The 27,508-nt window shown below is 45.6% G+C and overlaps 2 protein-coding genes and 2 pseudogenes across 2 annotated transcripts; all 4 read right to left on the bottom strand.

The window, feature by feature from the left end:
- Positions 1-1,303: 1,303 nt before the first annotated feature.
- On the bottom strand, positions 1,304-3,781 carry LOC127776375 (uncharacterized). Its single transcript, XM_052302731.1, has 6 exons — positions 3,557-3,781; positions 2,921-3,082; positions 2,339-2,806; positions 1,892-2,248; positions 1,745-1,798; positions 1,304-1,633 (listed from the first exon to the last, which is right to left on the bottom strand). The coding sequence occupies exons 1-6, from the start codon at positions 3,779-3,781 to the stop codon at positions 1,304-1,306; spliced, it is 1,596 nt and encodes a 531-aa protein (XP_052158691.1).
- Positions 3,782-6,921: 3,140 nt separating this feature from the next.
- On the bottom strand, positions 6,922-8,085 carry LOC127777852 (cytosolic sulfotransferase 5-like; annotated as a pseudogene).
- Positions 8,086-19,541: 11,456 nt separating this feature from the next.
- LOC127776373 (uncharacterized) lies at positions 19,542-25,056 on the bottom strand (annotated as a pseudogene).
- Positions 25,057-25,299: 243 nt separating this feature from the next.
- On the bottom strand, positions 25,300-26,413 carry LOC127775836 (cytosolic sulfotransferase 14-like). The gene is given in 2 exon segments (XM_052302142.1): positions 25,300-25,416; positions 25,418-26,413. Coding segments are annotated over 2 exon segments (1,113 nt in total).
- Positions 26,414-27,508: the final 1,095 nt, after the last annotated feature.

The raw sequence follows: 27,508 nt of genomic DNA, 5'->3' as shown, positions 1-27,508 counted from the left end.
TTAGTTTGAAAATTTAAATGCTGGCTTTAGCTTTGACTTATTAGAGCTACCAATGAGGCTCTGAGCTTAATTTAGTACGGAGGTAGCATGAGCTAATTTAGCACGTTAAAACTTAGAGCGTCAAAGGGCACACTGATTTTTAGTACTGTTGAATAACACAGTCTGATTGTATGAATAATGGCTGAACCCTGCACTGACTATATTCATGTGTTGGTCATTTGGTTTGATCAGAAGTTTAGTTAGGGAGTCCAGTTTAATTTGCCAAGTAAGACTCGCCGCATGAGACTCGCGGAAAAGTTGTGGAGAGCAAAGTTGAAGGAAAAAGTAAAAATTACCTCCTAAATTTTTGCGATAGTACAAATTATCCCATAAACTACAAAACCAGACATTTAACACCTTAAACTTTTAAAGTGGACGAATAGCCCTCCTAACTCAATCCAGAGTGGTTTTGATCATACGTAGCGTACACGTGGTGATCCAATCGGAAAAAAAAATCAGTGGAACGCGCCCGCCAATGCTGACTCTTCCTCTCTGCCACGAAGTGTGATTTCGCGCAGCGGCAAATGGCGTCAGTAGTGGAGGGCGAGGTGACGACAAAGTGGTGGAGGGTGAGGCAGCAGAGGAGCAGTTTTTCGCCGGCAAACTCGCACCTCCATCCTTCCCCATTTGCTCAGTTTACTTCCCTGAGCTCGTCGCCTCTAGTTTACTTCTTTTTTTTTATTCAGATCTACACATCCACCACCAATATATCGACACAGGAGGAGATGGCAAGGAAAGCGGCAGGGCCAGCGCATCCCGCAGCCATCAACCGGTAGGAGAAGTGGCCCTAGCGTGGGCGTCGTGCTCTGGGGATGACCGCATCGCCCAGGCCATCAACGAATGCCTCCTCTCCTCCCTCCACGCCTCTTCATCGGAGTTGCAACCGTCGATCAATCCCAAGTTCCCACCCCCTCCTGGTGGCACAATGACGATGTCTCGTGGCATCAAGGTGGTCTTGTCTCGAGCTCCTCCACCGGCTTTGTCCCCAACCAAGAGCTAGCTGCTATCTCCAGCGCCTTTCATGAGGAGATCTCGAGCTCCTCTACCGACACACTCCCAAATCAAGCGCCGACCACCGCCTCTAGCGCCCTTCCTAGTGAGATTCATCTCCAACTGTCTTCATTGCCAACACCACCTCCATATCGAGTTCTGCCTCCACCCTCCACCCTCCGCCGTTATCCGCGGCCTCCAAATCAATCTCTGCTCCAACGCCCTCCCCCCTCGTCCCTCTACCATCCGCGACAGAGAGGCTGCCTCCTCCTCATCATCTTGTAACCGCCATCTCATTGAGCATTTGAGAGAGATAGAGAAAGGGTTCAACGATAGCGAGCTGTTGAAGAACGCTGTTGTGTGCCGCGGACACCTTTATGTAATCATTATCGAAGAACTGCTTCCTACCAATAGTACCCCTTCCAGACAATCTCCCTTCATGTCGATGAACAGGAATGCCAATGGCATTAGCATCCTTTATGTAGTCCATACAACACTCGACTGCCTCTTCAGTTGTGTATCCCTCTATCATTGATCCTTCCGGGTGAGCGCGATTGCGTACATAGCCTTTGAGGATCGACATGTAACGCTCATAGGCCCACATCTGATGTAAGTATAAGGGACCAAGTTCAATAATCTGAGGGACGATGTGAACGATCAAATGCTCCATCATATCTAAAAATGATGGTGGGAAATACATCTCAAGCTGGCATACAGTCTCAACGGCAAATGTCTGAAGCAAACCTAATTCCAGAGGATCAAATACCTTCTGTGAAATTCGATTGAAAAAGTAGCACAACTTTGTTATAACCACCTTTGTATGGACTGGTTTGACTGCCCTTATAGCAATTGGTAGGAATACCGTTAGCAACCTATGACAGTCATGCACATTGTATCCCGAAATGGTCAAATCCTTCATTGATACTAGCTTCCTGATGTTCGATGCGAAACCAGTAGGCACTCTAACCCCTTGTAAACATTTACAGAAGGCTTTTTTCTCTTCAAGTTTCAACGAGTAACAAGCAGGAGGAATCTCGGTCTTACCATTTGGCAGCACTACTGGGTGAAGGTCATACTGTATGGCCAAATCTACAAGTTCGTTACATGACTTCAATCCATCCTTCGTTTTACTCGGGATGTCCAGCAATGTGCCAATGGTGCTATCAAACACGTTCTTCTCGAGGTGCATAACATCAATTGCATGTCGAATCTCTAGGTCCTACCAGTAATCTAAGTATTTGAAGAAAATTGAGTGCTTCTTGAAAGGCGACGCAGTACCGTTGTCACCATCAGCTTTCTTCCTCTTTACTGTCTTCTTCTTTCCCTTTCCATATACAACCTTAATCTTCTTTGTTATCTCATACACGTATGTACCACCTCTTGCTGCTGGGGCAGTGTCATTCTCCACTGTATTATCGAACAATCTAGCCATCTTACGGTACCTATGTCTTTGTGGTAGGAACCGTCGATGCCGCATGTACACTGTCTTCAAAGACGACGTCAGGTATTTGTACGAAGTTTTCTCCAGACATATCAGACATCCAGTCTTCCCTTTAATCTGCCCAGATAATGAAAAGTTTGCAGGTAGGTCATTAATGGTAACGAATATGATCGCACGTAGATTGAAGTGCTCCCGCTTAAACTCATCCCATAGTCGTAACCCCTCTTTACAAAGCTCCTCCATGTCCTCCATCAAAGGCTCAAGGAAAACATCTATGTCGATTCCAGGTTGGTTTGGACCTTGTATGAGGATAGTGAGAAGAATGTACTTTCGTTTCTGACATATCCATGTTGGAAGATTATACATTGTGAGAAGGACTGGCCATGTGCTGTGCGAGCTGCTTAAGTCACCAAACGGGTTCATTCCATCAGTGCTCAACGCAAACCTTACATTCCTGGGATCCTTAGCAAATTCTGGGTGTTTTGCATCAAATGTCTTCCACTGGCGAGCGTCGGCGGGATGTCGAATCATACCATCTATCTTCCGGCTCTCTTGATGCCATCTCATCAACTCAGCATCAGTCGAGTTTGAGTACAGACGCTTCAGGCAGTCCTTAATTGGTAGGTACCACATCACCATTGAGGGAATATTTCCGCGCTTACCCTTATTAGAATCTGGATCGGTACACTCTGAATCTACGGGCCCATTCCCTGTTTTATACCGACTTGTGCCACATGTTGGGCAACATTCCAAGTCTGCATATTCTTTACGGTATAATATGCAGTGATTCTTACAAGCATGAATCTTTTCTACACCAAGAGATAAAGGACATATGAGTTTCTTCGCTTGATACGTGTTTGATGGTACAAAGTTAGGCTTAGGAAGCAACACACGCAACAAACTCATCAGATCATTAAAACTTGTGTCCGACCATCCATGTTTAGCCTTCAATCTCAGAAGTTCAAGCACTGAGCGCAAGACTGTGAAATCCTTATCACATCCCTTCGTTTCATCGTAAAGAAAATCCTTCGATGCCTTCTCTAATGCCTACCAATTCTCCAATCCTCGTAACCTGCCCGCTAGCACCTCTGGTTCAACATGGCGTAGCATATCCTCTAAATCAAAACCACCATCGAGATCATCACTATCGGTGGAAACATCGACATCCATTCTTTCACGGGACATGTCTTCGATTATAAAATTCTCTGCCTCATTCATCTCGAAACTTAACTCTTCATCGTCATCTTCCGGATTGGCGAATTCCCCGTGATAGGTCCAAACCTTGTAGTTGGCAGTGAATCCGTACTCCATTATGTGACCCAATATTTCACCAGGATCTACCAACAATTTCTGATTCTTGCAATGACGGCACGGACAAAAGATCTTTGTCATATTCTCCCTCAAAGCATGCGCCTTAACCTGATCAATAAATTTAGATGCTTCCTTAATAAATATCGGCTACGTTCTGCGCATCTCATACATCCATGACGACCGATCCATCTAATTATATAAAGGCAAAAAAGTTACAGATAAAAAAATAGACCGCAGGTATTTCATACAAAAGTTTAAATGCATTTGTCTCCCAAAAAAAAATAACAACAATACATGTAACTAGTATGTACAAGTGATTACATGCAAAATTTGCCCATCAAAACATATATTTTGAAGCTAGATTTTGCAAAAACTAGTTAGAACAAACCTTGTCAAAATATTAAAAAAACTCCACTTTCTACCAACGAAATATAACAAAAATGGAGCCAAATGAAGGAGGAGAGAGAGTTCTTCACCTTTCGTATAGAGTTCAAGCAAAAATTTCGAGTTGAAAACCTCTCGCCCTAATTGGTGCTTGCTTTAGGAGAGAGGGAGAGAGCTTCGTTTTCAAATGGTCAAGCTCGGGCCTGGAGGAGCATATATGGCCGATCATCGCATGAGGTCCCTTAAGCCAGCCGCATGCGAAGATCCATTATCGCATACGGCTGCTTAGGAAGCCGCATGCGATAATGCGCCTATTTTTGCGGCCGTCTTAAGGAGCCGCATGCCCTAATACATGCGGCCCCTTTAAGACGGCCGCATGCAAAAATAGACCTATTATCGCATGCGGCTGTCTTAAGCAGCCGCATGTGATAATGGATCTTCGCATGCGGCTCATCGACCCGCCCCCGGGGGGATGGTTTTTGCAGGCGCCGCCACAAGCGGCCCGCATGGAACCTACCGACCCCCTCGTACAGAAAAACGATTTTTGTAGTAGTGCCACGCCGCCGCCGCACCGTGCCGCTCTGCAGGCACGGGAGCTGCCGACGGCGAGGGTGGAGACCGAGGCGTTGAGCAAGTCCGCCTCCACCTCCACGGCTATCTTCCTCCTACCCATGTGCTAGTCTCCCTCGATAATTCCTCTTCCCTAAATAGAGTTCATCAGGCCCAAGCCCACGTGGTAAGCCAAAGCCTTAAAACCCAGTCCAAATTGCGTACATGGTATAACCATACTGTTAACGACCAAATTTGGTAATATCAGCATCGGAAAAAAAAGATTAGATCAAAGCGGAGTTAGAGGCGGAGATCGATTCAAGAACAGAGCGTGAATCGGCTGTAGTCCGGATCGGCTATGATTGAGATCGGCTAAGTCCGAGTCGAACTGGGTTGAGTGATACAGCCGATTCCGACAATATAACTCGTATACGACATCGGGTCTGAGTTGATGTGCTTCAAGGTGATTGCTGTACATGGATAGAGTCCTGAGAAGGCAATTGTATCTATTAATTAGAATATTTTATGTAAATTCCTTAGAGATAAATATGGCCAAAAGTCTCGAGTATAAATAGACCCCGAGCCCTATGTAATTATTAACACACGTTCAATATAATTTCGGCGCATCGCCACCCTTTTACTTTTTTTTTGTTTCGACGAGTTCTTGCTTTCGGGTTGAGCTGCATCGGTTTCAATCTTCAACAAGAGGTAAAACTTGTTATGACGATTTGTGTTCTCGAGATTAGTGCTTCCATCTTTATGATACTCTAATATTGTCTATGTAATTCGTCGAGTTATCATATATCTCACATAATCCTTGATAATATCGTCATCTAGCCCATAATCGGCTAGCATCTGTCAATAGAAGGCAGCCGATTAGGTTAAATAACGACGTTGACTTGGATTATGTGATATATCTACCACTCTATGAAACATCCAGCGGCTTAATTGTCTAGATATTGTTCTTCTTTTCATACTTAATGTTGCATCAGTTGAGTTTGATCTATTAAGTCGTGTTTAGAACCATAATATCTAGCCTGCCTTCTGGTTGCCGATTAGAATAGTATCGGAGTTTCAGCTGATCTTACCTGATTTAACTACTGTCATCCTATGTGCTTGATCGATATGTTAAATCTGCCCTTTATATTAAGATCTTATTGCACTTAAATATATTAAGCTCCTATTTGGTATATTCTACTGGTTTTAATATCTTAATATAGAGTAGTATCGGCTAATTAATATCTTAATATAGAGTAGTATCGGAGTATTAGCCGATACACACTAGATCTATTTGATCGGCTATGCTATGAATATATATAATTCCATTATTAGTATATATTTCGATCAAAATGATTTATACTATCTCGCAAGGCGGCCGATCTATCCCAATCACTTGCTTTAAGTATATATCGATATAAGGATTATATATTATTAATATCTACAGCTGATCGAGTAGATTTAGTTCTAAGTTGCTTATTACACTTGCCGATCGATGTACATATGACATCGGCCTAAAATAAATGATATGTCATCGGCACCTAGCCGATCGGCTATCATTTATGGATTTAATCATAGTTTCTTTGTCTTTGTTTCTTGTTGATTGTAGGATCAAATCAACTGGCACGCTTACACGTCCGAAGGCGAGTTTTAGACCTGTACTGGAGTTAAGCAGATCTCCCAGGCCTCGTGTTTTCTGTCAACACATACATACATGGTGTTAAGTAAAAAGGTAGAGTTATACCTGGTTCATGGTGAAACTTTGGCCAATAAATCAGGCCCAAAGTTAAATTTACTCAATTATGATTTCCTTTTATAGATCTGGGAGTTGGGAGGTGTGGTTGCGAATTTTTTTTTTCTCATGGGTCCCACCAATCACAGTAACCGAACCACATTTTATTCGGCTTTGGTGGACTGCTCAAGCCGAACCAACACTTCAGGCACCCTGAGTTTGTCTGATTGGAGCCAATGGTCCGGTACAGATTAGTATACACTAGTCCAGTAGTTCTAGGACCGCCCATACCAAATCTAGAAAATGAACCCAAATATGCAGGTTTCATCGCAAGCGACCAACTGAGCGATGCTTCAAGACTACTTCTAATCATTCCCATCCAAACACCCACAAGAGTACCTTGAAAATCAAGCTTACTGATCAAAATGCAAAGAAACATCGAAATGATCGAACCCTAAGCACAGCCCTATTCCGTACTTGACACTGTAATTTATTCTTTTTTTTCACAAACTTGTATGTATATTCATACATGACTCGAGAAGTCTAAATCTCGTTTAAAATGTGAGCCCGGCAGAGCCAAGTTTGTCAGCCACGATATCATCAAGACGGCGCGCCATGTCTGGCGTCATATAGTTCACCCAGTCACCGATTATGCCCTTTCGGAAGAGAGCATCCCGTGGAATCTTTAATCGTGGATCCATGTAACCCGTTTTGTTTGCCTCGATGTTCCTCATGTTGTTCGAGCTGCATAGCTCAACAATGGAGTCGACGACACCGGCCTCCTCCTCCGCCTTGGAGAATGGTAAACTGACGAACCGCGCCAGCTTTCGGACGTTCCCAGCAGGGTCACGCAGCAAGTCCTCGTAACGCAGGAAAAGCACGTTGTCTCGCCTAGCTGCACTCGCGTGCCAGTAGCCGAGTATGTGATCCCAGAATGGCCCATACAACCTCGCTCCGTTGCAGAAGGACTCGAAGACTTGAGCAAATGTCATGTCGGGAACAGGATCATCTATCCGGCGTAAGAAGTGCCACATAGAGACGACCATGTCCTTAGGCTCCCGGCAAATGTAGATGACTTTGCAGCCTTGGTGGTGGCCTGATCCGGTGGTGGCGGCTCGGCAACATGGAGAGTGGCATGTGCGTGTTCATGAGCCATGGGGACGGGAGTGCGTCGAGCACGGCCTCTCCGCGGCTCATGAAGAGGCCCTCGAGGAAAGGGAGGCACTGGTGCGGGTTGAGGCGGCGGAGCGGGTGGCTCGCGGTGGTGGGCGGGTGCGCGCGGCGTGCCATGGTGGCGAACGCCAGGGCGTTGAGCCAGGTGGTGCCGCACTTGGGGAGGCTGGCCACGATGACGTCGTCGGGGCGGTGCACGAAACGGCGCTGCAGGGCGATGGCTACCGCGACCCAGTTTTCCGTCAGCCAGACGCGCTGGTAGGAGAAGATTCTTACCGGCGGACAGACGTCCATCTTGGTCGGGAGGGACGAGACCATGTCGGCGAGGTCGGCGAGCTCTTTCGGTGGCTGCTCCGGGAACAAGGTGGCCTGCTGGTCGCCGTCGACGTCGATGTCCTTGAACGGGACAGGGCCGACTGCTGCAGCACTGGGAGTGTCGGCCGCCATGGAGGAATTAATCGGAGAGGTATCAAAGACGAACCGAGATTAGAATGCAGAACGTACGTAGCATGTGCATTGCCTTTAGTATTGCCCTGTCTTTTAAAGCTGAACTGACATACTCCCTCCGTCCAAAAAAACGATAAACCCTGGTTTCCGTGTCCAACGTTTGACCGTCCGTCTTATTTGAAAATATTATAAAAAAATAAAAAGATAAGTCACACATAAAGTATTAATCATGTTTTATCATCTAACAACAATAAAATACTAATTATAAAAAAAATTTATATAAGAGGGACAATTAAACATTGGCACGGAAACCCATGGTTTGTAAACGGAGGGAGTACCTAACAGGAGTATCTTATCGAATACAATGAGCTGTCAATTGAAGTGACATACCTAATAGGAGTATCTTATCGAACAGTTGAGTGGTGCCAACAATGTACGCAATGCATATGCCCATGTGTTGGACTAATTGTTAATTATCAGGTACAATTATATCACTATTGATTTCTTCAAGGTTTGGTAGGGTGTCTGTGTGCAATACAATACCATTTCCTAAATTGGTAGATGGTACTTACGTGATATAGTTATATATATCGCATAGCTAGCATCATAATAAAATCTTAAAATACATTAATAATGCAAAGGTTGTCCGAGTAGAACCCAAATAGACCAACCATGATTGTCTACGGTGTCAAATATAAAAGATGTAGACAAGATAACGGAAGTGAAGATACAGCGGTCCATCTCTACTCCACGTACAACAACTAGAGGACTTGGATCCCTACTCTATCTTCTCTGTTGCTCTCCTTCATCGGTGTAACAGCGTATGGGTTATCTCCAGCACCTATCTCTAAAAGAGTTAAATTAATGGTGCGTATTGTAACGCTCTGCTTTTCGTGAGACGTTAAAAACTAATTCGGTAAAACCCTAATTGCGAAAATTTTCGTTCTTTGAGTGTGAGTCTAAGTCGTGCCACGAATCTCAATTCAATCTCCTTGGTCCCTCTCGTCGACATCGAAAATCAACCTCCTCAGAATTCCTCATCCAAATTCAAGTTCCCAAAATCGAACTCTGACATTCAATCTATTCCTCTGAATCCTCGCCAAAAATTTGTACCGATTCCAAGAAAATATTAAATCTTTACCTTGAATCCCTCCTTGTCTATAGATTAATCTATCAACTTATCGAACCTATCTATCCATCTATCTATCTGTGCGTTTATCCATCGGTTCGACCATCTACCTACCTACCGTTGAACTCTATCCCATACCATTGTCCCCACCCGAAGGATAGGTCTCCCTTGAATCCCTCTCAACTAATCCCTCGAACCGCCAAATATAAATCCTTTCCAATGAAATACCGAATTCCCGCTTGGATGCATTCCCTTGACTCCTCCATATTCCAATGCTTTCAAATATCAAATTCAAAGTTTAAATTTCAATCTCAATTCCCTTCAAATCGATCCCATCTGCAGAAGTCTATTTTGCCTCCCTTTATTTTGGATGGGCCGAATCCCCCTCCTCAGCCCATCTCTCCTCTCTAACTCCCCCCTCACGTGCGCCACACGTTCCCTCACCAAGAGAGAGACGCCTCTCTCTCTCTCTCTCGTTTTTCTCTCGCTCTCTATCGCCCGCACACCATGCCGCCGCTTGCCGATTCAAACCCCGCGCTGCCTTCGCCGTTTCCCACGCGCTCGCACGTGGCTGACCACCCGGTCGCCGCCGCGTCGGCCCCACCGCCCTAGAGCTGCGCAGCCACCCGTGCCCGCACTGCCGCTCGCCCCCATCCCTGCGCGCATGCATCCAAAGGCGAGAGCCAGCGCTCTGCCCCGCTCCCTCTCCTCCCTTCGCCTTTTTCCCGAAACGGCGAGGAGCAGAGCTCCCTTTCCCCCTCCTTTTTCGCCTTTCCCCGACCGCCGCCAACGTCACCGCCCCTGTCGCCGCTTGACCGCGAGTCCGCCACCGTCTCTCCTTGACCGCCCATGCCAGTTGAATCAAGGAGGCCATCTGGTTCTCAGTCTTCTCAATGTGTTGAAAAATCCTTCGATTGCGCTCGATCCAAATATTCCACCATGTAACAATCAAGTCCCTAAGAATCTTCTTTCGTCTAGATGCTGGAGAGATTTGGCATAGCATGTTCCACCACTCCGCAAGGGAATTCGTTGTTTGTTGTTGAGGGATGTTACAGTGTCCCTGCCATTGACAAATTTTGCCCCACACTGCAATTGAGAAGGGGCATTCCTTAGCTAAATGGCAATCATCTTCAAAAGTGCTTGTACAAAGGCAACAGATTCAATCACATGGCCAGCGTCTTTTAAGCAGATTCTCTACCGTTAGAGCCTTTTGATGAAATAAAATCCAACCAAAAAATTTCTGCTTCGGTTTAGCCTGTGTTGTCCAAATTGGTTTGAAAGGAGCATGGGTGATATAACCTTGAAATTGTGCTAAATATGCACTCTTTGCTGAGTATTGGCCTTTGTCCGTCCATTTCCACGAGATGTCATCAGAGAAATCTTGTAAGAGTGTTACATTTTGTAACTGAGACCCTAGTTGGATCAATTCCTCAATCTCTTCTAGAGAAGTAATCTGATTCAGCAAACTTAACCAATGATTATTCTCCTAGTCCATCTTTAGACAATTCGACTTTCTCTTTGCCAGTCGGTAAATTAATGGCGCTAGCTCCTTAGGCAATCTTCCTTCCAACCAGTTATCCATCCAGAACTTAATCTTCTTCCCAATTTCCAATCGAGATAGAGGTGCCTGCTCTAAAGAGAGCCCTATCAGTTTCATCACACGGCGCCTGCATGTTAATACAAGGTTTTGAGTCTTCTTTCCACTCAAACCAAAGCCATCGCAACATGTGAGCTCTTGCAAATTTTTCCAGATTTAAAATTCCATTCCGCCCAAATCTTTTGGTCTGCAAACATAATTCCAGTTTAGGAGACAGCTTCCCCTATTTACCTTCTCTGGATCATCTCCTTTCCAAAGAAAAGCCCTTCTGAAACGATCAATCCTTTTGTAAAGCCATTTATTTTAGGGGAGGATTGTAAGATGATGATTGGTGTTGCCGATAGAGTCGATTTTACCAAGACGTCTCTACCCGCCGAAGTGAAAAATCTACCTTTCCAGCCCGGGATCCTTGATCCAATCTTGTCCACTAAAGGATGCAAATCAATCTTCTTCAAGTTTCTGGTGTGCAGTTGTCGACGTTTCATGTCGCGATTCTGGTATTTGCATAGTATGGGGATCGTTGATACTAGGATATACGTGAGACTGAGGTAAAAGAGACAGAGACAAAGATTTTTATACAGGTTCGGGCCCCTGAATTGTCAGGTAATAACCCTACATCCTGTTGGCCGAAGCCGGTCGTTGCTCTTATTCACCATAATCACACCAGTACAATGTTTGGGGTAGCCTATCTAACTGTTGTCGACTTGGCGGTCTGTAGGTCTGACTCGTAGTTGACAACAGGGTAGTCTTCTTCCACGAGTTCATGCCCGGCGAGGTCAGAGATTGCGCTAGATCCCTACGGACGGCCTCTATTGGTACCGGATAGGGTCGATCTAGGCATATCTCTGATGTCGATATCCGGCGTCTTGTCTTGGCATATGTTGGCTTGTATTGGCTTGCGTCTTGATCTATTGTTCCGTGTATGTTGATTGTTTGTCTATTGGTTGTCTATTGGTTGTCCCCTCTCCTCCTAGGGGGTCTTGTATTTATACCCATAGGTGTCCCCTTGTCCAAGTAAAACTAGGGAAACCAATATGGATACAATCCGAGTAGTCCTTGTCGTTTCCATATAGAACTCTGGTTGCCTTTCCTTATCGGAACTCCTCCTATATCCGAAGGTTGTTTCCGTATAGGACATGGTATGTGGTGGGTCCTGCCGAGATTTAGTCAACTACTATTAGGTATGTGGTATCCATAACCCTGACAGTAGCCCCTGACTTCAATGCAAATGAACAAATTCATATTCTTGACGGCAGACCTTGGAGTAACTGTTATCGAGCTCTAGTGACCGTTCTCGGCGAGTTCAGAGATAACGTTAGACTTCCCTTATCAGCCTCGTGCGGGCACCTATTAGGTTTGTCTGAGTCAATCTCCGATGTCAACCAAGAAAGTACAGAGCATACAACTAAGTCTCCCGTCTTGTTGTAATCGAGAATTTGGATTGAAGTCAAGAAATTTTATCTCGGCGGGTACACCATCTCTTCATTCTGTATTCCTTGTCGAGATCCACCAACTGTTCTCGAGTGATCGAGAAGGCGCAGAATATGCAACGGAACCTTGTCGACATTTGTCGTACTCGCCTTAGTCGATCTTGGTGTAGAACCATAGAGACATGGAGCCTTTGTCAATGTCGAATAGAATTTTCCTGAAATAAATACTCAGAAAAAATATTATATAAAAATAGCCCCCGAACGAACGCTCAAAGGGTGACATGTTATAATATGTATGGAAAAACTGAAAATGAATTAAACTTACAGACCAATGTTTTGTATATGAGCGTCTACTCTTTTACCGACTTCGATCAGTCAATTTGTTGAGTTATACACTCTCCCTAGCCCCCAGCCTTGTCGTCGGAGAATCATTCTCGGAGGATAAGGCTCTTGGACCTTTGACCTGCCTCGGTTGAACAAGCACTGATCCTAGCCCCCAGCCGTGAAGTTGGAAAGTCCATTTCCGATTACATGGCTTGGTTAATACGCACAACGAGAACTCTTACACGACCAGATCTTACATGGTCTTTCATCTCTATAGGATCCGACAAGGCCTTATCCGCTCTGGGCGTCCCCAGCCAAAGTTCCCTTAGGTTCCTCAGAGGCCTTGTCAAGACGGCGTAAAGGGACAGTAGGATATTTCAACGCTAGGTGTCGTCGTGGTAAGGGATCTCTGGGTAAAACACTTGGCGATCTTGTGTACCTGATATCAACTTTGTTGAAGCAGGGGTAATGGGAGAGTCGCTACACCTCTGGTCGACGACTAGATAGTAGTCGTAACTCGACCACTTGAAGTAATTGTACGAGAGATCGCTATGGTTGACTGGTTGAGAACCAGTGAGTAGGTGTCTCTCGATCATTTGAAGTCATCTGAAGTCATGGTGCGAGGACCGCTACTCTGCTGTCGGTCGAAGACCAGTCGTAGCCGTACCTCAACCATCTGAAGTCGTCTGAAATCGTGGTGCTAGGACCGCTACTCTGCTGGCGGTCGAAGACCAGTCGTAGTCGTACCTCGACCATCTGAAGTTAAGGCACGAGAGATTGCTACGATTTACTGGTTTGAGAACCAGCGAGCGAATAGAATTATCCCTCGAACGCCAATGGAAGTTACGGTGCGAGAGATTGCTGCTGTCGACTGGTTCGGGAACCAGCAAGTTGAATTATCTCTCAAAACACCAATGGGAGTTGCGGTGCGAGAGATTGCTGCTGTCGACTGGTTCAGGAATCAGCGAGTTGAATTATATCTCGAAACACCAATGAAGGCGCTAGAGTTGGTTTATTACATGTGTATCTCATGTGGCCAGCATTACTCACATACCCAACTTATAGCATATCCGGATGTCCGTTCGCAATCATGTCGGGTGATCAAGCCGACGACGTTCGCGAGGAATTATCCGTTAACAACCTTTTCTCGAGTAGTCCAGGCATGGCCGGTGCAATGAGATAGGTCATCGGTCTTCGTTGGCAGGTTGGGCATGACGACTCTGCATTTGTTAAGATCGTTCTCGATAATACGGTGTACTCGACCACAACCTACTCGGGTGCTCAATTGTTCCTAAAAAATATTTTCTAGAAGGCAAGACATATAGCAAAGAATATCGAGTATGTACTAAAAACTGCATTGGTCTTCTAGCATTATCAGGATATAACGAGCAGATGTAAATATCAGGTATTATGTAAACCGTAAGTAAGCATGATTCATACAGAAGAGAGCAGAGTGAGCCCCCAGCGTTAGACCGTAGTTGGCCTATCGTCGGAAGTACTCACATAGTTGATATTGTATAAAATGCATGCTCTAGGTAAACATAATAAATTATAGATCTGACAATATTGTATGATCTTGAAAAATAGGTACGATAAATTGTATATAAAATATTGTGTACCTTTGTAGATACATGCCGGATATATCTATGGAATTAGTAGATTAATTTAGAAAATCAATCTCCTAATTACCTTTTGTTTGTCCGATTAGCATACACGCGCACAGCTGAAGTCATCATGCATGTATGCCGTATGGATATATGCTGGCTGATCTGTCCATGTTTGCCTATAGGTGTTCGGATTCCACGTATATGCATGCGTAACTAGTGATCATGACTCGGACTCAGTCAGCAGCAGTGCATGCATAAACAGGAAAACACCAGTCAAACATACAATTAGTAGCCAACAATAATACCGATATGAGTAAAATTAAAATTAGAACGGTAAACCTAGTCGTATCAGTAGTCGATTTTTGGCGATGGAAGTCAGTTCACCGTGTAGTCGACGCGAACCGAAGTCCCGTATCTGACAATATTGAATCATTATCCTTCGCGGTGACGATATCTTGGAGCTTGGTCGATCTCACCGGATCGAATAGTTGATGATGATTCCGATCTAGTCGGAAGACATACTCCGGTCGGGTTAGATCCCCACAGCCGAGGTCGTCGAATAGCTTGTTGTTGGAGAATCCATCTCTTAAACCCATCTCGTCAAAATCCTGAAGCACCAAAATCCCCCTACCTGGCGCGCCACTGTCGATGTTTGATGTCACGATTCTGGTATTTGCATAGTATAGGGATCGTTGGTACTAGGATATACGCGAGACTGAGGTAAAAGAGACAGAGACAAAGATTTTTATACAGGTTCGGGCCCCTAAATTGTCAGGTAATAACCCTACATCCTGTTGGCCGAAGCCGGTCGTTGCTCTTATTCACCATAATCACACCAGTACAATGTTTGGGGTAGCCTATCTAACTGTTGTCGACTTGGCGGTCTGTAGGTCTGACTCGTAGTCGACAATAGAGTAGTCTTCTTCTACGAGTTCATGCCTAGCGAGGTCAGAGACAGCGCTAGATCCCTATGGCCGGCCTCTATAGGTACCGGATAGGGTCGATCTAGGCATATCTCTGATGTCGATATCCGGCGTCTTGTCTTGGCGTATGTTGGCAAAGGGTGCACGATCTCGACGAATTACTTCTGAATAAATGCAGAAATCATATGAAAGAACCATAGCATTTCGCGACCTATTGGTAAATCAAATCAACTTTGATTCTCTATAGACCAATAATATGAGACCATTAACACGGTTAAAGCTAAACTGCTTGAAGTCTAGGCAAAAGGGGGTACTCTCGCGCAGCTCGCACCGAAACAGTGCTTTACCCCTAGATGTCCAATCAACTGCTGCGCCTCAACACATTTCGGTGAGAACCAGCTAGCTCTGGGTTCGAGCGGCATTTCACCCCTAACCACAACTCATCCGTTAATTCTTGAACATCAGTCGGTTCGGACCTCTGCTTAGTTTCATCCAAGCTTCATCCTGGTCATGGATAGATCACCCAGGTTCGGGTCCATAAGCAGTGACAATCGCCCTATGAAGACTCGCTTTCACTACGGCTCCGGTGGGTTCCGTTCCCTTAACCAAGACACTGCCTATGAGTCGCCGGCTCATTCTTCAACAGGCACGCGGTCAGAGATCACTTTCCCCTCCCACTGCTTGTATTGGCTTGCGTCTTGATCTATTGTTCCGTGTATGTTGATTGTATTGGTTGTCTATTGGTTGTCCCCTCTCCTCCTAGGGGGTCTTGTATTTATACCCATAGGTGTCCCCTTGTCCAAGTAAAACTAGGGAAACCAATATGGATACAATCCGAGTAGTCCTTGTCGTTTCCATATAGAACTCTGGTTGCCTTTCCTTATCGGAACTCCTCCTATATCCGAAGGTTGTTTCCGTATAGGACATGGTATGTGGTGGGTCCTGCCGAGATTTAGTCAACTACTATTAGGTATGTGGTATCCATAACCCTGACAGCAGTGGCAATCCAAGGTATTTGCAGGGGAGATTCTTTTTGTTTCCAGGGAAGAAGGTCAGAATGTTGTCCAAATCTATATCAGAGCATGAGATTGTTGGAAATTTGGTCATAATTCAGCATATTTTAATCCAAAATAACAAGATAATAAACATGATGTTTATAATGGGATTTGATCCAGTAATAGTGGTGAATGTAATTAACATGAGCATGCTTAACGTAGAATAAGCATCAACAATCATATAATAACGCAATGTTGACATTGCGATGAACATTAACAGTAAAACTTCTAATTGAAATAATGTAAGAAGGTTATACCCCAAGAATGGTCCTCCGCTGGAGTTTGAGGCAGTATTGCCTCCGTTGGTGTTGACGGGAGCCTCCTTCTCCTTGTCTCCAGTGTTCAACATGTTGGTGAAGGTGAAGTAAACGCTGACGAACAGTGAGTAGTCGCGCCTTGCGCACCCCGAAAACCTAATCGCCCGCCCGTCCGTGCAAATGTCGCAGCAACGCGTGGTTTCGGAGGCCTACTCTCCCAACGCGTGTGCACACACTCTTCGGGATGGGATTACCGTAGCAGCAACAGCGTTGGAAATGGATGAAAGTGTGTCTCACTTCTCTCGCGGGAGATAAAATCCATTCTCATTTTATAAGAGGAATGGAAGATGAAGAGTAAGCGTCATGGAATAAGAAGAGGAATAGAGTAACTAATTCTCATCAATTAGCCATCAACCATCCTCCACTACACAACCATCAACAAACCATCAATTAGGAGTAATTGATGTAGGTTATCAATGGAATAGGAAGAGGAATAGAGAAACTAATTGTCATCAACTAGCCATGAACCATCCTCCACTACACAACCATCAACCAACCATCAATTAGGAGTAATTGATATAAGTTACCAAGTCTCTAATCAAATGGATTAATTCTCAAAAATCTTCATCCCATTGATATCCCATAAGAGAATGATACACATGAATTCCTAGCATAATGAGCCTTGGAATTTATTTGATTTAATTGATTTAAATGAATCAATTACCCAATTAAATCTAACAGAGATTGGGTAATTCTCAGTTTTACTCATATTGGTGTGCAGGCCACTTATTTGAGCGAAAAAAAGTAGAATCCTTTTTCAAGGCTATTAGTTCCTCTTCCATTGGGAGCGCAAACAGGGCTACATCGTCAACATACAGAGAACATCGGAAGCGTCCTTGTCGTTGACATAGATTGGAAATTATGTTTGCATCCTCTGCTGCCTTTATTATCTGATGAAGCGGCTCCATCACCAGTATGAATAGCATCGGGGATAAAGGATCTCCTTTTCTTAGTCCTCTTGCATGGAAAATGTGATCTCCTAGGATGCCATTCAACAAGATTCTAGAAGAGGAACTGTAGCAACCCAATTAATCCATTTATGCCCAAAGCTGAAATGTCGAAGAGTTTCTAACAGGTAGGCCCAATTAACTGAATCAAAAGCTCTTGAGATGTCCACTTTGATTAAGAGAGAAGCTTTCTTTTTCCCGTTTAACTGTTTAACCATATTTTGAGTGTACAGGAAATTATCATGGATCGCTCTCTTCCTAATAAAAGCACTCTGATTCTGTGAGACCAACTCATTGAGCTTGGGAGCTAATCTGTTAGCTAACATCTTTGAGATGATTTTAGCAAAACAATGAATGAAACTAATTGGTCTGTAATCTTCCAGGCTACGGACTTCCTCTTTTTTCGGGTTCAGGCAGATATCTGCCGAGTTCAAGTCTTGCAGTCTGTGTGAATGGAGATTACCAAAATGAGTAATTGCCATCAAGAACTCTGATTTTATAATTTCCCATGCACACTTGAAGAAAGCACCAATAAAGCCATCCGGTGCTAGGTTGGAGATTGCTTCCTTAATCTCTTCTTCATCAAAGTCTACTTCCAAATCTGACAGATCAACTGATGGAAGGTTAATCCTTGCCCAATTTAGTCTGTTCAACCTTGTACCCGGCACTCCCAATCTAAGATTGAAAAATCTGTTTAGCTCAATCATTTTTTGATCCTTTGTAATAGCCATTCCTGATGGAGTTTCTAGAGAATGAATGTAATTCTTTCTTCTCCTAGAGTTGGCTTTTAGATGGAAGAATTTTGAATTAACATCCCCTGTTTTTAGCCATGTTAAACGAGATAGTTGCCTTATTCTGATTTTTTCCAGGCTAGCCAAGCCAAGAACCTTCAACTTAAGTTCTTTTTGCAACTGATACTCCTCATCTGACAGTGTTCTGGATTCCTGGGCTACCTCGAGTTGAAAAATAACTTCATTTGCAATTGCTAACCGAAGTTTAATGTCTCCAACATGAGTTCTGCTCCACCTCTTAAGATCCCTTCCTAGGCGACTAAGCTTTAGATGAAATTTTGCTAGTGGGTTGGTAGCACCAATTGGTCTATTCCAGGATTGTTCAGTTACTTCCATGAAGTCCGGCAACTTGAGCCAAAAAGATTCAAAACGAAAGCTCTTATTTATTTCTCTAGGCTCACAACCAACAATGAAAAGCGGTGCAAGATCGGAGCTTAAGGAAGATAGAGCCGACATATGAGAAGAATCAAACATTAAATCCCAATCAGGTGTATGAAAAGCTCTATCAATCTTTGTTTGGATTGGATTCCTTCCTTCTTTTGTCTAGGTAAAGCGTCGGGCAGACATATTTAGCTCCTTGATTCCCAGACAATCAATGGTGCCTTTGAAACGTTGCATCATTCTTCTATCAAGACGGTCATTATTTTTGTCAGTGGCTTTGTAGATGAGATTAAAGTCTCCAATAATTAGCCATGTCGGATGCATGTTTGGTTGTAGATCCTGAATCTCATTTAGAAATTGGGCCTTCTACTCTTCTAGTTGAGGGCCATAGACAACTGTGATTGACCAAGCCAGGATTTCCTCCTTCATCGTGATTGTGGCTGATAGGCTATATTGCCTAAGGGTAATATCGAAGATGGTAAAGTAGTTATCATCACAGGCAAGCAAAATTCCCCCTCTTGAACCATCCGCTGTGAGGAAAGCATAGCTTTGGACAAAACGACCTCCTAGAGTTCTCAACACCACAGAGTCCGAAACATCATCTAGTTTAGTTTCCTGAAGACACACAATTGAAGCTTTCATTTGATCTACTAGCAATTTAACATTATCCTTCTTCACCGGGTTGTTGAGCCCACGTACATTCCAGTTCAGGATGAAAACAGATTTCTAAGACATAAGCAAAAGACGACGCTTCTAGGGGTACATTCAGGCGCAAGACAGTAGATTGTAGGAGGAAGGCATAGACAATTGTCTCTGAAACACAACCACCAAAGGTGGTAGAAACACATGGAGACTTGTATTGTACTAAGAGCTTCCATTGGTGGTGACTTGGACAGAGTTCTTCTCGACCTAAGCTTGCACAAACTTCTTCTACCTTTCATTGACTCGAACAATCACCCAGCACTTGGCGTTGGTGCTTACACCGGCTTTACCACTGCCTTCTTCCCTCCCTTGAGGCGGACCGCCTTGCAACCTCCTTTCTCCACCAAGGCCGCAATGGTCTTCACAGCAGCCAAGGAAAGAGGCTTCTTGTACTGCTGCAAATAGAGAGATTTTATACGAGCATCAAGTCTCTTGTTATCATCTAGGACACCAAATTTGTTTGCAATAATTTCTTGCGCAATGAATTCAAGTTTTGAGTTTTGTCTGGCTTTTGTTGCAAGTTGTGCACTTTGACGCTGCACTGAAATCGTCACCTTGTTGCGGCAGGGGCGTCGTTGTTTTTCACCAGGCGCCAGGAGCAGGGGCTGCTGGAGTGGTGTGGAGAGGTCTGCAATGAAGGCATCAACCTGCTGCTCTCCTTGAACCGGTGAAGCCTGTGTTTCTTGCCCTGCACCAGAAAGAATGAAAACAGGGGAAACAGGACGTGGAAGTGTAGTATCTGGAGAATACAGTGCATGTGCCATTTCAACTTCGTGGATCATGGGATCCAGGTGCTTCTCTAGGATATCCAGAACAGCACCCGAAACCTGCAACAGTGGGGCTAAATCAGGTGAGGCAACTGGGACAGCAGGAGATGGGAGAGATGGAGCGAAGCCTACATCCGGGTTCTTGCTTCTATTGCTTGAAAGAGGCTTGCAGGGGGAGCCAACCTTTGTTGAGTTCTTGCTGGACTGCAGGGGAACTTGATTCTCTAAGGAGCGTTGAATTGCTGACATTGATTGTCTTCTGATTCTCGTTTCTCCTGGCTCGATCGAGCGAGAGAGGTGCCTGCTGAAGCCCCTACGGTCTCCTTTTTCACATGCCCTCTGTCGGCCTCTATTTTCTTCACTGAAAGTTCCTCTTCCTCCTTGAATTGGTTCCCTGGTTCTGCTGGATCGGTGGCCACCCAACCGATCCTAGGGATCTGCTTCTATGCCTTCGTCTTGAGCGATCGTCACCATGATCATCTTCATCATCCGATCGCCTTTCCGTTGCAGGAAGGGTCCTGCAAGATCCTAGCGGACGAGACACCATCCTTGCTCTAGCCGCATCATCGGCCTCACCATAGCGCCACTGATAGCCCCTGCAATGGCGCGCCACCAAGTCTTGGACCGAATCAACATGAATGATAACTGGGTAAGTGTGTCCCTTCTTCGCCTCCCTTGGTGCTGGCTGCTCTGGCTTGAGGTAGGGGAAAGGGGTGTCCACCGGCTGCCCTTCTGCGTCAGGGTGGGTGATGGTTAGGGCTGGACCAAAAACTCGTGACTCGTTAGCTCGCTCGGCTCGTTGAAAATTGCTAACGAGCTGAGCTAGGTATTTAGCTCATTAGATATAACGAGTCAGCACGAGCTGGCTCACAACCCGCTCGTGAGCCAAACAAGCCATCAAAACTCCAGCAGCCCAGGAGGAGTTCAGGACCTCAATACAACCGAACAAGGCCCATTAGCCATATGGCCCATCATGCGACCTTCCACCAGCCAACCCTAGGTCAAATGGTCAACGGACAATAGGGAATCACACAAATGCACAACGCATTAGACATCGATCTTTCTCCAATTCTCCCAACGCGCCGCCACCCATCTCTTTCTCATGCTCTAGCGATGTGGCGTTGGCGCGCAGCGCGCCGCACATCTCCTGCCAAGTCCCAACCGAGTGAGCAGGAAGCGGAGTGGGTTCCATGACTGCCGGCGGCAAATGACAAGGTCCGCGGGGTGGCGGCGCCGCACGAATCCGCGGGATGGAGGCCTGAGCGGTGGCGGACGTGAAGAAGCTTCCTCGGCCGCGGCGTGCTTCGACGGGACTCCAAGGTTGATGGGTCGCCGGCCATGGAGCGGAGCCAAAAGCAGCCGGTGACAATGGAGTTGGTGAAGCGAGGACAAAGGAAGCAGGCAGTTGAGCACTTGAACAAGTACACCCTGGCTAGCATCTAGCCATCCTTTTTCCAAGATGTTTATTCTTGCATGTTCTTGTCGATTCCACATTTTTCCTTTTCAAATCTAGAATGTTGCTTTCATTTTTGTTGCGAGTATAGTTTAATCCGGCCACTCAATTGGATTTGTTTTGTGGTAATTAGTCAGTAGCATATTTGATATGTGATATCATACCAACACATGAGAATTTGTTGTTTTTTTTCCAATCTCTTGAACATTCGAAGGCTTATTGTTTCTCTTTCCAATATGTTGAACATTGAGGCTGTGAGCTTCTGCCCTCTTCGTCATCCATCCCTGGGAGCTCGCCTTCTTCCCTCCCCATTGCACGCCACGTCTGTTCTTCCTCAAGCTTGTGAGCTAAACGAGCTGGCTCAAGCTTCCAAACGAGCCGAGCCGAGCCAGCCTTTTAGCTCGTTTCGATAACGAGCCGAGCCGAGCTAGCTCATTATCCTAACGAGCTATACCGAGCTAAGCCGAGACGAGCCGAGCCAGCTCGATATCCACCCCTAGTGATGGTGAAGCGCGACGCCTTGGGGATGGAGCTCGGGTCCGATGTCCAAACCCAAGCATCAAAAGTCCTATTGTAGTTGCGACGCCGCGAGTACTCCTCCACATAATGCACTGAGCTCTTTGGACCAATAAGCTTTTCTACCGTTTCTTCTGATCTCGCATTCATAGGGACACCTTCAATACAAAGACGGACTCTGAAACGGATGACCACTGCCTCCACATTCCTTCTCTCATCCCAGGGCCGAAAGAAATACTCCTGGCCACTCCAGGTCACCAATCTTGGTTCTTGTAGCACTGCCTCTCTATCACCATGATTGGTGAAGGTGTGTTGACGAAAAAAAATTGAACACACCGGCTTGGGAGATCTGCTTAGCTCCTGTGCAGGTCCAAAGATTGATGAGATGCGGGCGTGCCAGTCAGTTTGATCCTGCAACTGACAAGATATGTAAACAGCAGATCAAAACAACCGATCAGCTGACAAACCGATGGAGTAGTTCCAGCCGGTAGCCAATAATAGCCGATGCCGATACCAGCCGATAGCGATAGGGTTTAACCAATCGGCTATATGTCCAATGTAGATAATGATATAAAGGCAATCGGCTGATGATGATGCAATAAAATAACAATATAATCCAGTATAAACCAATCGGCTAGCAATGATATGATAAATAAGCATTGATCCGAAGGTTAAAGCACACATCGGGTGGAGGTCCGATGTCATGAAATCCACAAGATTAGATTAAGCAGTGAAACCTTTGTTGTCATCGGCGAAATCCAACTTATATGTATATGCAATCCTTATGAGCCGATGCAATGTCCAGATAACTCACCGGCTGAAACCCCGATGAAACCCTTATTGGCAATCAAGAAGCAGGCTAGAGATTATGGTTTTAAGCACGACTTAGTAGATCAAACTTAACTGATGCAACACTAAGTATGAAAAGAAACATAATATCTAGACAATCAAGCCGTTGACTGATTTTTAGGGTGGTAGATGTCTGAGCTAATCTAATCTAGCAACGTGATTTAACCGATATCGACAGAAATCCTAAAACGAGAAGCAGTCGATAGAGCTAAATTGATATGCTAAGACTAGATTAATAGAGACATATAATAAATAGGTAGGATAATATATCATCCAAACCAGAGCAATCCAAGAGGTCGAATGTACTGATGTAGCCTTGAACGACGCCGATGTAGATGAGACAATTGCCTGGGCCGACGGAACATTGGACTTATCCCTTCGCCGAAGATCGAAGACGATGCAGCCCCGCGTCGGGTGCCAAGTTCCGCCGGAACGTAAAAAAACAAAAGTAGAAGTAAAAAGGGTGACGATGCACCGAATTGTATTGATCATAGAGATAGATTACAATGACCCCGGGTGTACATATTTATACCCATGGGTTGATACAAGTCCTTGTCGGACAAAAAAGAAACCTTCCTAAAAATAAAAGGAAAATATAAAGTCCTTATCGGACACTAAACACACTTTCCTAAAGATAAAAGGAAACTAACAAACTATTCCTAATTAATAGATAAACTGTCATGCCACATCCTCTTTAAACTCGGTCACTTAGAGATAAGCTTCCTTGAGTAGATTGATTTACTTAACCGAATATAGCAGGAATCCGACTATTGGTGACTTGATAACTCCTATGGCTGATTCCGAGGTGTTGCAGTCGATAATGATTCTAAGCCGATGATGTCTTTGCCGATTACCAAATTTCACTGTTAACAAGGTGATGAAGAAGTCTTCCGGATGAAACTTGGTGACTTGAATGTCGTTGCGGCGAATGTGGTGCGCGGTGCGGACGTCATCAGCGAAGGTGTTGAGATCAACATGCTGCCCTTCCCCAGTCCAGGCCACCACTGAACGAGCCGCATAGTGCAGCCGCCTTCTCTCGATCTCTCCAGTGCCGGCTATCATGCAGTAGCCCAGCTCTGGTCTTGAGACAAGGTCGCTGGGAACACCAGCCATCTCCGAGAGAGATGTGTTGTCTTCTTGTCTTCTTTTTGGCAGTGGAGGGAAATCAACTGAGGAAACAATAGGAGTGGTTGAAGCAGCTGCTTTCGTGTGGGTTTTATAGTACCTCTTCCTGCATGTTGTTGAGAGGTGGCCAAAGCCCAAGCAGAACCAACAGCGAAGAGGTTCTCCGCAGTCTTGAACCTTGTGGTTAGTGCTGAGACATCTAAAGCATTTACCATCCACGTGGTTGAAGAAACACATCCTTCTTGACTGCTCTTCCTTTAGGTTGGTGGGTGGAATGAATTCGCGGGCGGCTGCTGCATTGCATTTCCTCCACCAGTACTTCGGCTTGACAATCTGCCAGGGCTCCTTTACACCCTGTTTGCCTTGCTTCGGGAAACGGAGACGAAGACCCAAAGCAGAGTTAATTCCGTTACCTCTTGTCTCATTTCCTGACACCGGAGGTGGATTGACGCGATTTTGAAGCGAAGCTCGAGATACAGCTGATGGATTCGCATCCTTCTTCAGCAGAGCAAATCGAAGGTCATTACTCTGTAAGATCTTGTTGGTTGGAGGCGGAGCTCGATGCAAGAGGCGAGTCTGCGCAGCTGGTGGTTGTGCGTCTCTTCCCAGTACAACAGAGTAAGGCACTCGATCTTTACTCAACAGGCCTAGATTTGCATCGGAGATAGACTTGGGCAAGGAGTCCCTAATCAATTGTGCAGATCTGCCAGACTCCAAAAAACTCTTTCTTGGGCGATTTGAAAACTCAGAACGCATAGGTGACGCATCTTTCCCCAGATCTGAAATACTAGGGTTTGAGATCTTGAAGGACACCTCTTCTGCAGCAAGGCAACCAAAGGGTGCCACATCCTGGGCGGAGCAGTCTGTGAAATTTTGAACACGACGCGTCACGAACTCGCCCACTTCCAGCTGGGAGAACGACCTAGAGAACTGAGGAGGGGATTTTGTGGAGGAGGTGGTAGAGGAGAAGCACTCAGGGACTAGGATGGAGATAGGAAGATGGCTGGTAAAGGGGGATCCGGCGGCCGTCGCCACCGGGCGACGACGGTGGTGGGTGTCGGGGCTGAGGGAGCCCTCCATTGTCTAGCAGTTACATGGTCAAACTTTATAGCCTGAGATGCATTCTATTCGCAGGCCGTGTTTAGATCTAAAGTTTTTCTTCATACTTCTAACTTTTCCATCACATCAAAACTTTTCTACACATATAAACTTCTAAATTTTCCATCACATCGTTTCAATTTCAACCAAACTTCTAATTTTAGTTTGAACTAAACACACCCACAAGCAAATTCACTGACCTATGTTCGTGCATAGTTGTACATCTTATTTAAAGGTGGGTCCTGTGCCACTAAACTTGTCAGTGATGATGTCCTCCACACGGCACGCCATCTCCGGCGTCATGTGGTTCACCCAGTCACCGACCACGCCCTTCCGAAAAAGGGGTCTCACGTGGAATATTTCATTGCGCATCAACATAACCCGTTCTATTCGCCTCGAATCCCCTCATACGGTCAAGGCTGCAGAGCTCCACGATGGCTTCAACTATGCCAGCTTCCTCCTCTGCCTCGGAGAACGGCAGCCCGATGAACCGAGCCAGCTTCCAGACGTTCCCGGCAGGGTCACGCAGCAACTCCTCGTACCGCAGGAAGAGCACGTGGTCCGGCATCTCGTTGCTCGCGTGCCAATAGCCGAGGATGTAATACCAGAACGGCCCGTATATCTTAGCACTGTGGTTGTCGCAGTAGGACTCGACGGTTTCGACGAACGACACAGCGGGCATCAGATGCCGGGTGTAGTGCCACATGGAGATGATCATGTCCTTGGGTTCCCGGCAAATGTAGATGATTTTGTAGCCTCCTCTGTTGCCAGAGGAGTTGGCTGAGGTGGTGGCCAGCGTGGGGCTTGGTAGCATAGCGAGTGGCATGTGCGTGTTCATGAGGCGCGGGGAGGGGAGCGTGTCGAGTTTGGCCTCCTCGCCTCTGGCGAAGAGGCCCTCAAGAAAAGAGAGGCACTGGTGCGGATTGAGGCGGTGGAGCGGGTGGCTAGAGGTAGAGGCGGAGGCGAAGGCGGAGGCGGGGGCGGGGACAGGGGCGGGCGGGCAGTGCACGTGGCGTACCATGGTGGCGAACGTGAGGGCGATGAGGCACGTGGTGCCGCACTTGGGGAGGCTGGCCACGATGACATCGTCGGGGCGGGGAACGAAGCGCCGCCGCAGGGCCACGGCCGCCGGGACGTGGATCTCCGCCAGCCAGAATCCATGGTAGAGGCGTAGCTTGAGCGGCAGGTTGACCTCCATCTTGCTCGGGAGGGACGAGACCATGTCGGCGAGGTGGTCGAGCCCTTCCGGCGCCAGCCGCTCGGAGGACGGCAGCTCGCCGTCGACGTCGTCGAACGGGACGGGACCAACCGTAGCAGAAGATATTCCGGCGGTCGCCATGGCCGAATTGGCAGATGAAAATGGATCAGCTGGTGACACACACCTATATATACTCCGTGTGTCAATATGTGCAGTGGCGTGCAAGCAGCTGCGTGTGTATCTGTCATTCAGCGTCATCAGAAAGATGAGCGTGAACACGCGTTACTTGTGATGAGATGTGACGGCGTCCTCGCGTCCTTCGCTGCTTCGATAGAGTGATAGAGCGATGAAGCGATCCACCATATCCTCAACAATACGCGCTGAGGAGTACATGCTGATTAGGATTATATGGACATATAATTAGTTGGGGAGCCGCAATTGTTGGACGACCAAGCCCCAGGGGGCCAGGGAGCAGGGGTGCAGATCTCAGTGCCTGCATCAACTAATTGATTAATTAGCATCTCTCTCAGAAAATTTGGATTACTGGAGAACAACTACAACGCTAATCAAAGATGGACAAGCAACCTGCCACTTACTCCCTCTATTCTAATATAAGAACAACGAATTAATATAAATATAATACTCCCTCCATCCCTAAATGTTTAACACCGTTGACTTTTTAAAATATGTTTGACCATTCGTCTTATTCAAAAAATTTAAGCAATTATTAATTCTTTTTCTACCATTTGATTCATTGTTAAATATACTTTTATGTATACATATAGTTTTATATATTTTACAAAAGTTTTTGAATAAGACGAACGGTCAAACATGTTTAAAAAAGTCAACGGTGTCAAATATTTAGGGAAGGAGGTAGTATATGATATGACTACGACTCTTGATAAACGGCTGTTTAGATTAGTAGTTCTGGAATAAGTCACACATATATGCTGTATTTGTATTGAGGCGGAGGGAGTAGCAAACTGGAGAGATGCATGAGCCAGGAAAGTTGTTCGCAATATCATCTTTCAGCTATTGTTAAGTACAGCAATCACATCATATCCAAAATTAACAATCATATCAACAGTACAACAGTACAGCTCTGGTCTTCCAGGTTAACTATGAATTTAAAAATACTATATATGAATATAGACAATGCTAGAAAGTCTTATGATATAAAACGGAGGAAGTAACACAAATATACACACACTTAAAAAATAAAGATTAGCGTCTCAC

This window comes from Oryza glaberrima, chromosome 6 (genome assembly GCF_000147395.1).
Source record: "Oryza glaberrima chromosome 6, OglaRS2, whole genome shotgun sequence".
In the NCBI taxonomy this organism is placed as follows: domain Eukaryota; kingdom Viridiplantae; phylum Streptophyta; class Magnoliopsida; order Poales; family Poaceae; genus Oryza; species Oryza glaberrima.
Note: the sequence above shows the minus strand (reverse complement) of the source record. Positions and strands in the feature narration are given on the sequence as shown.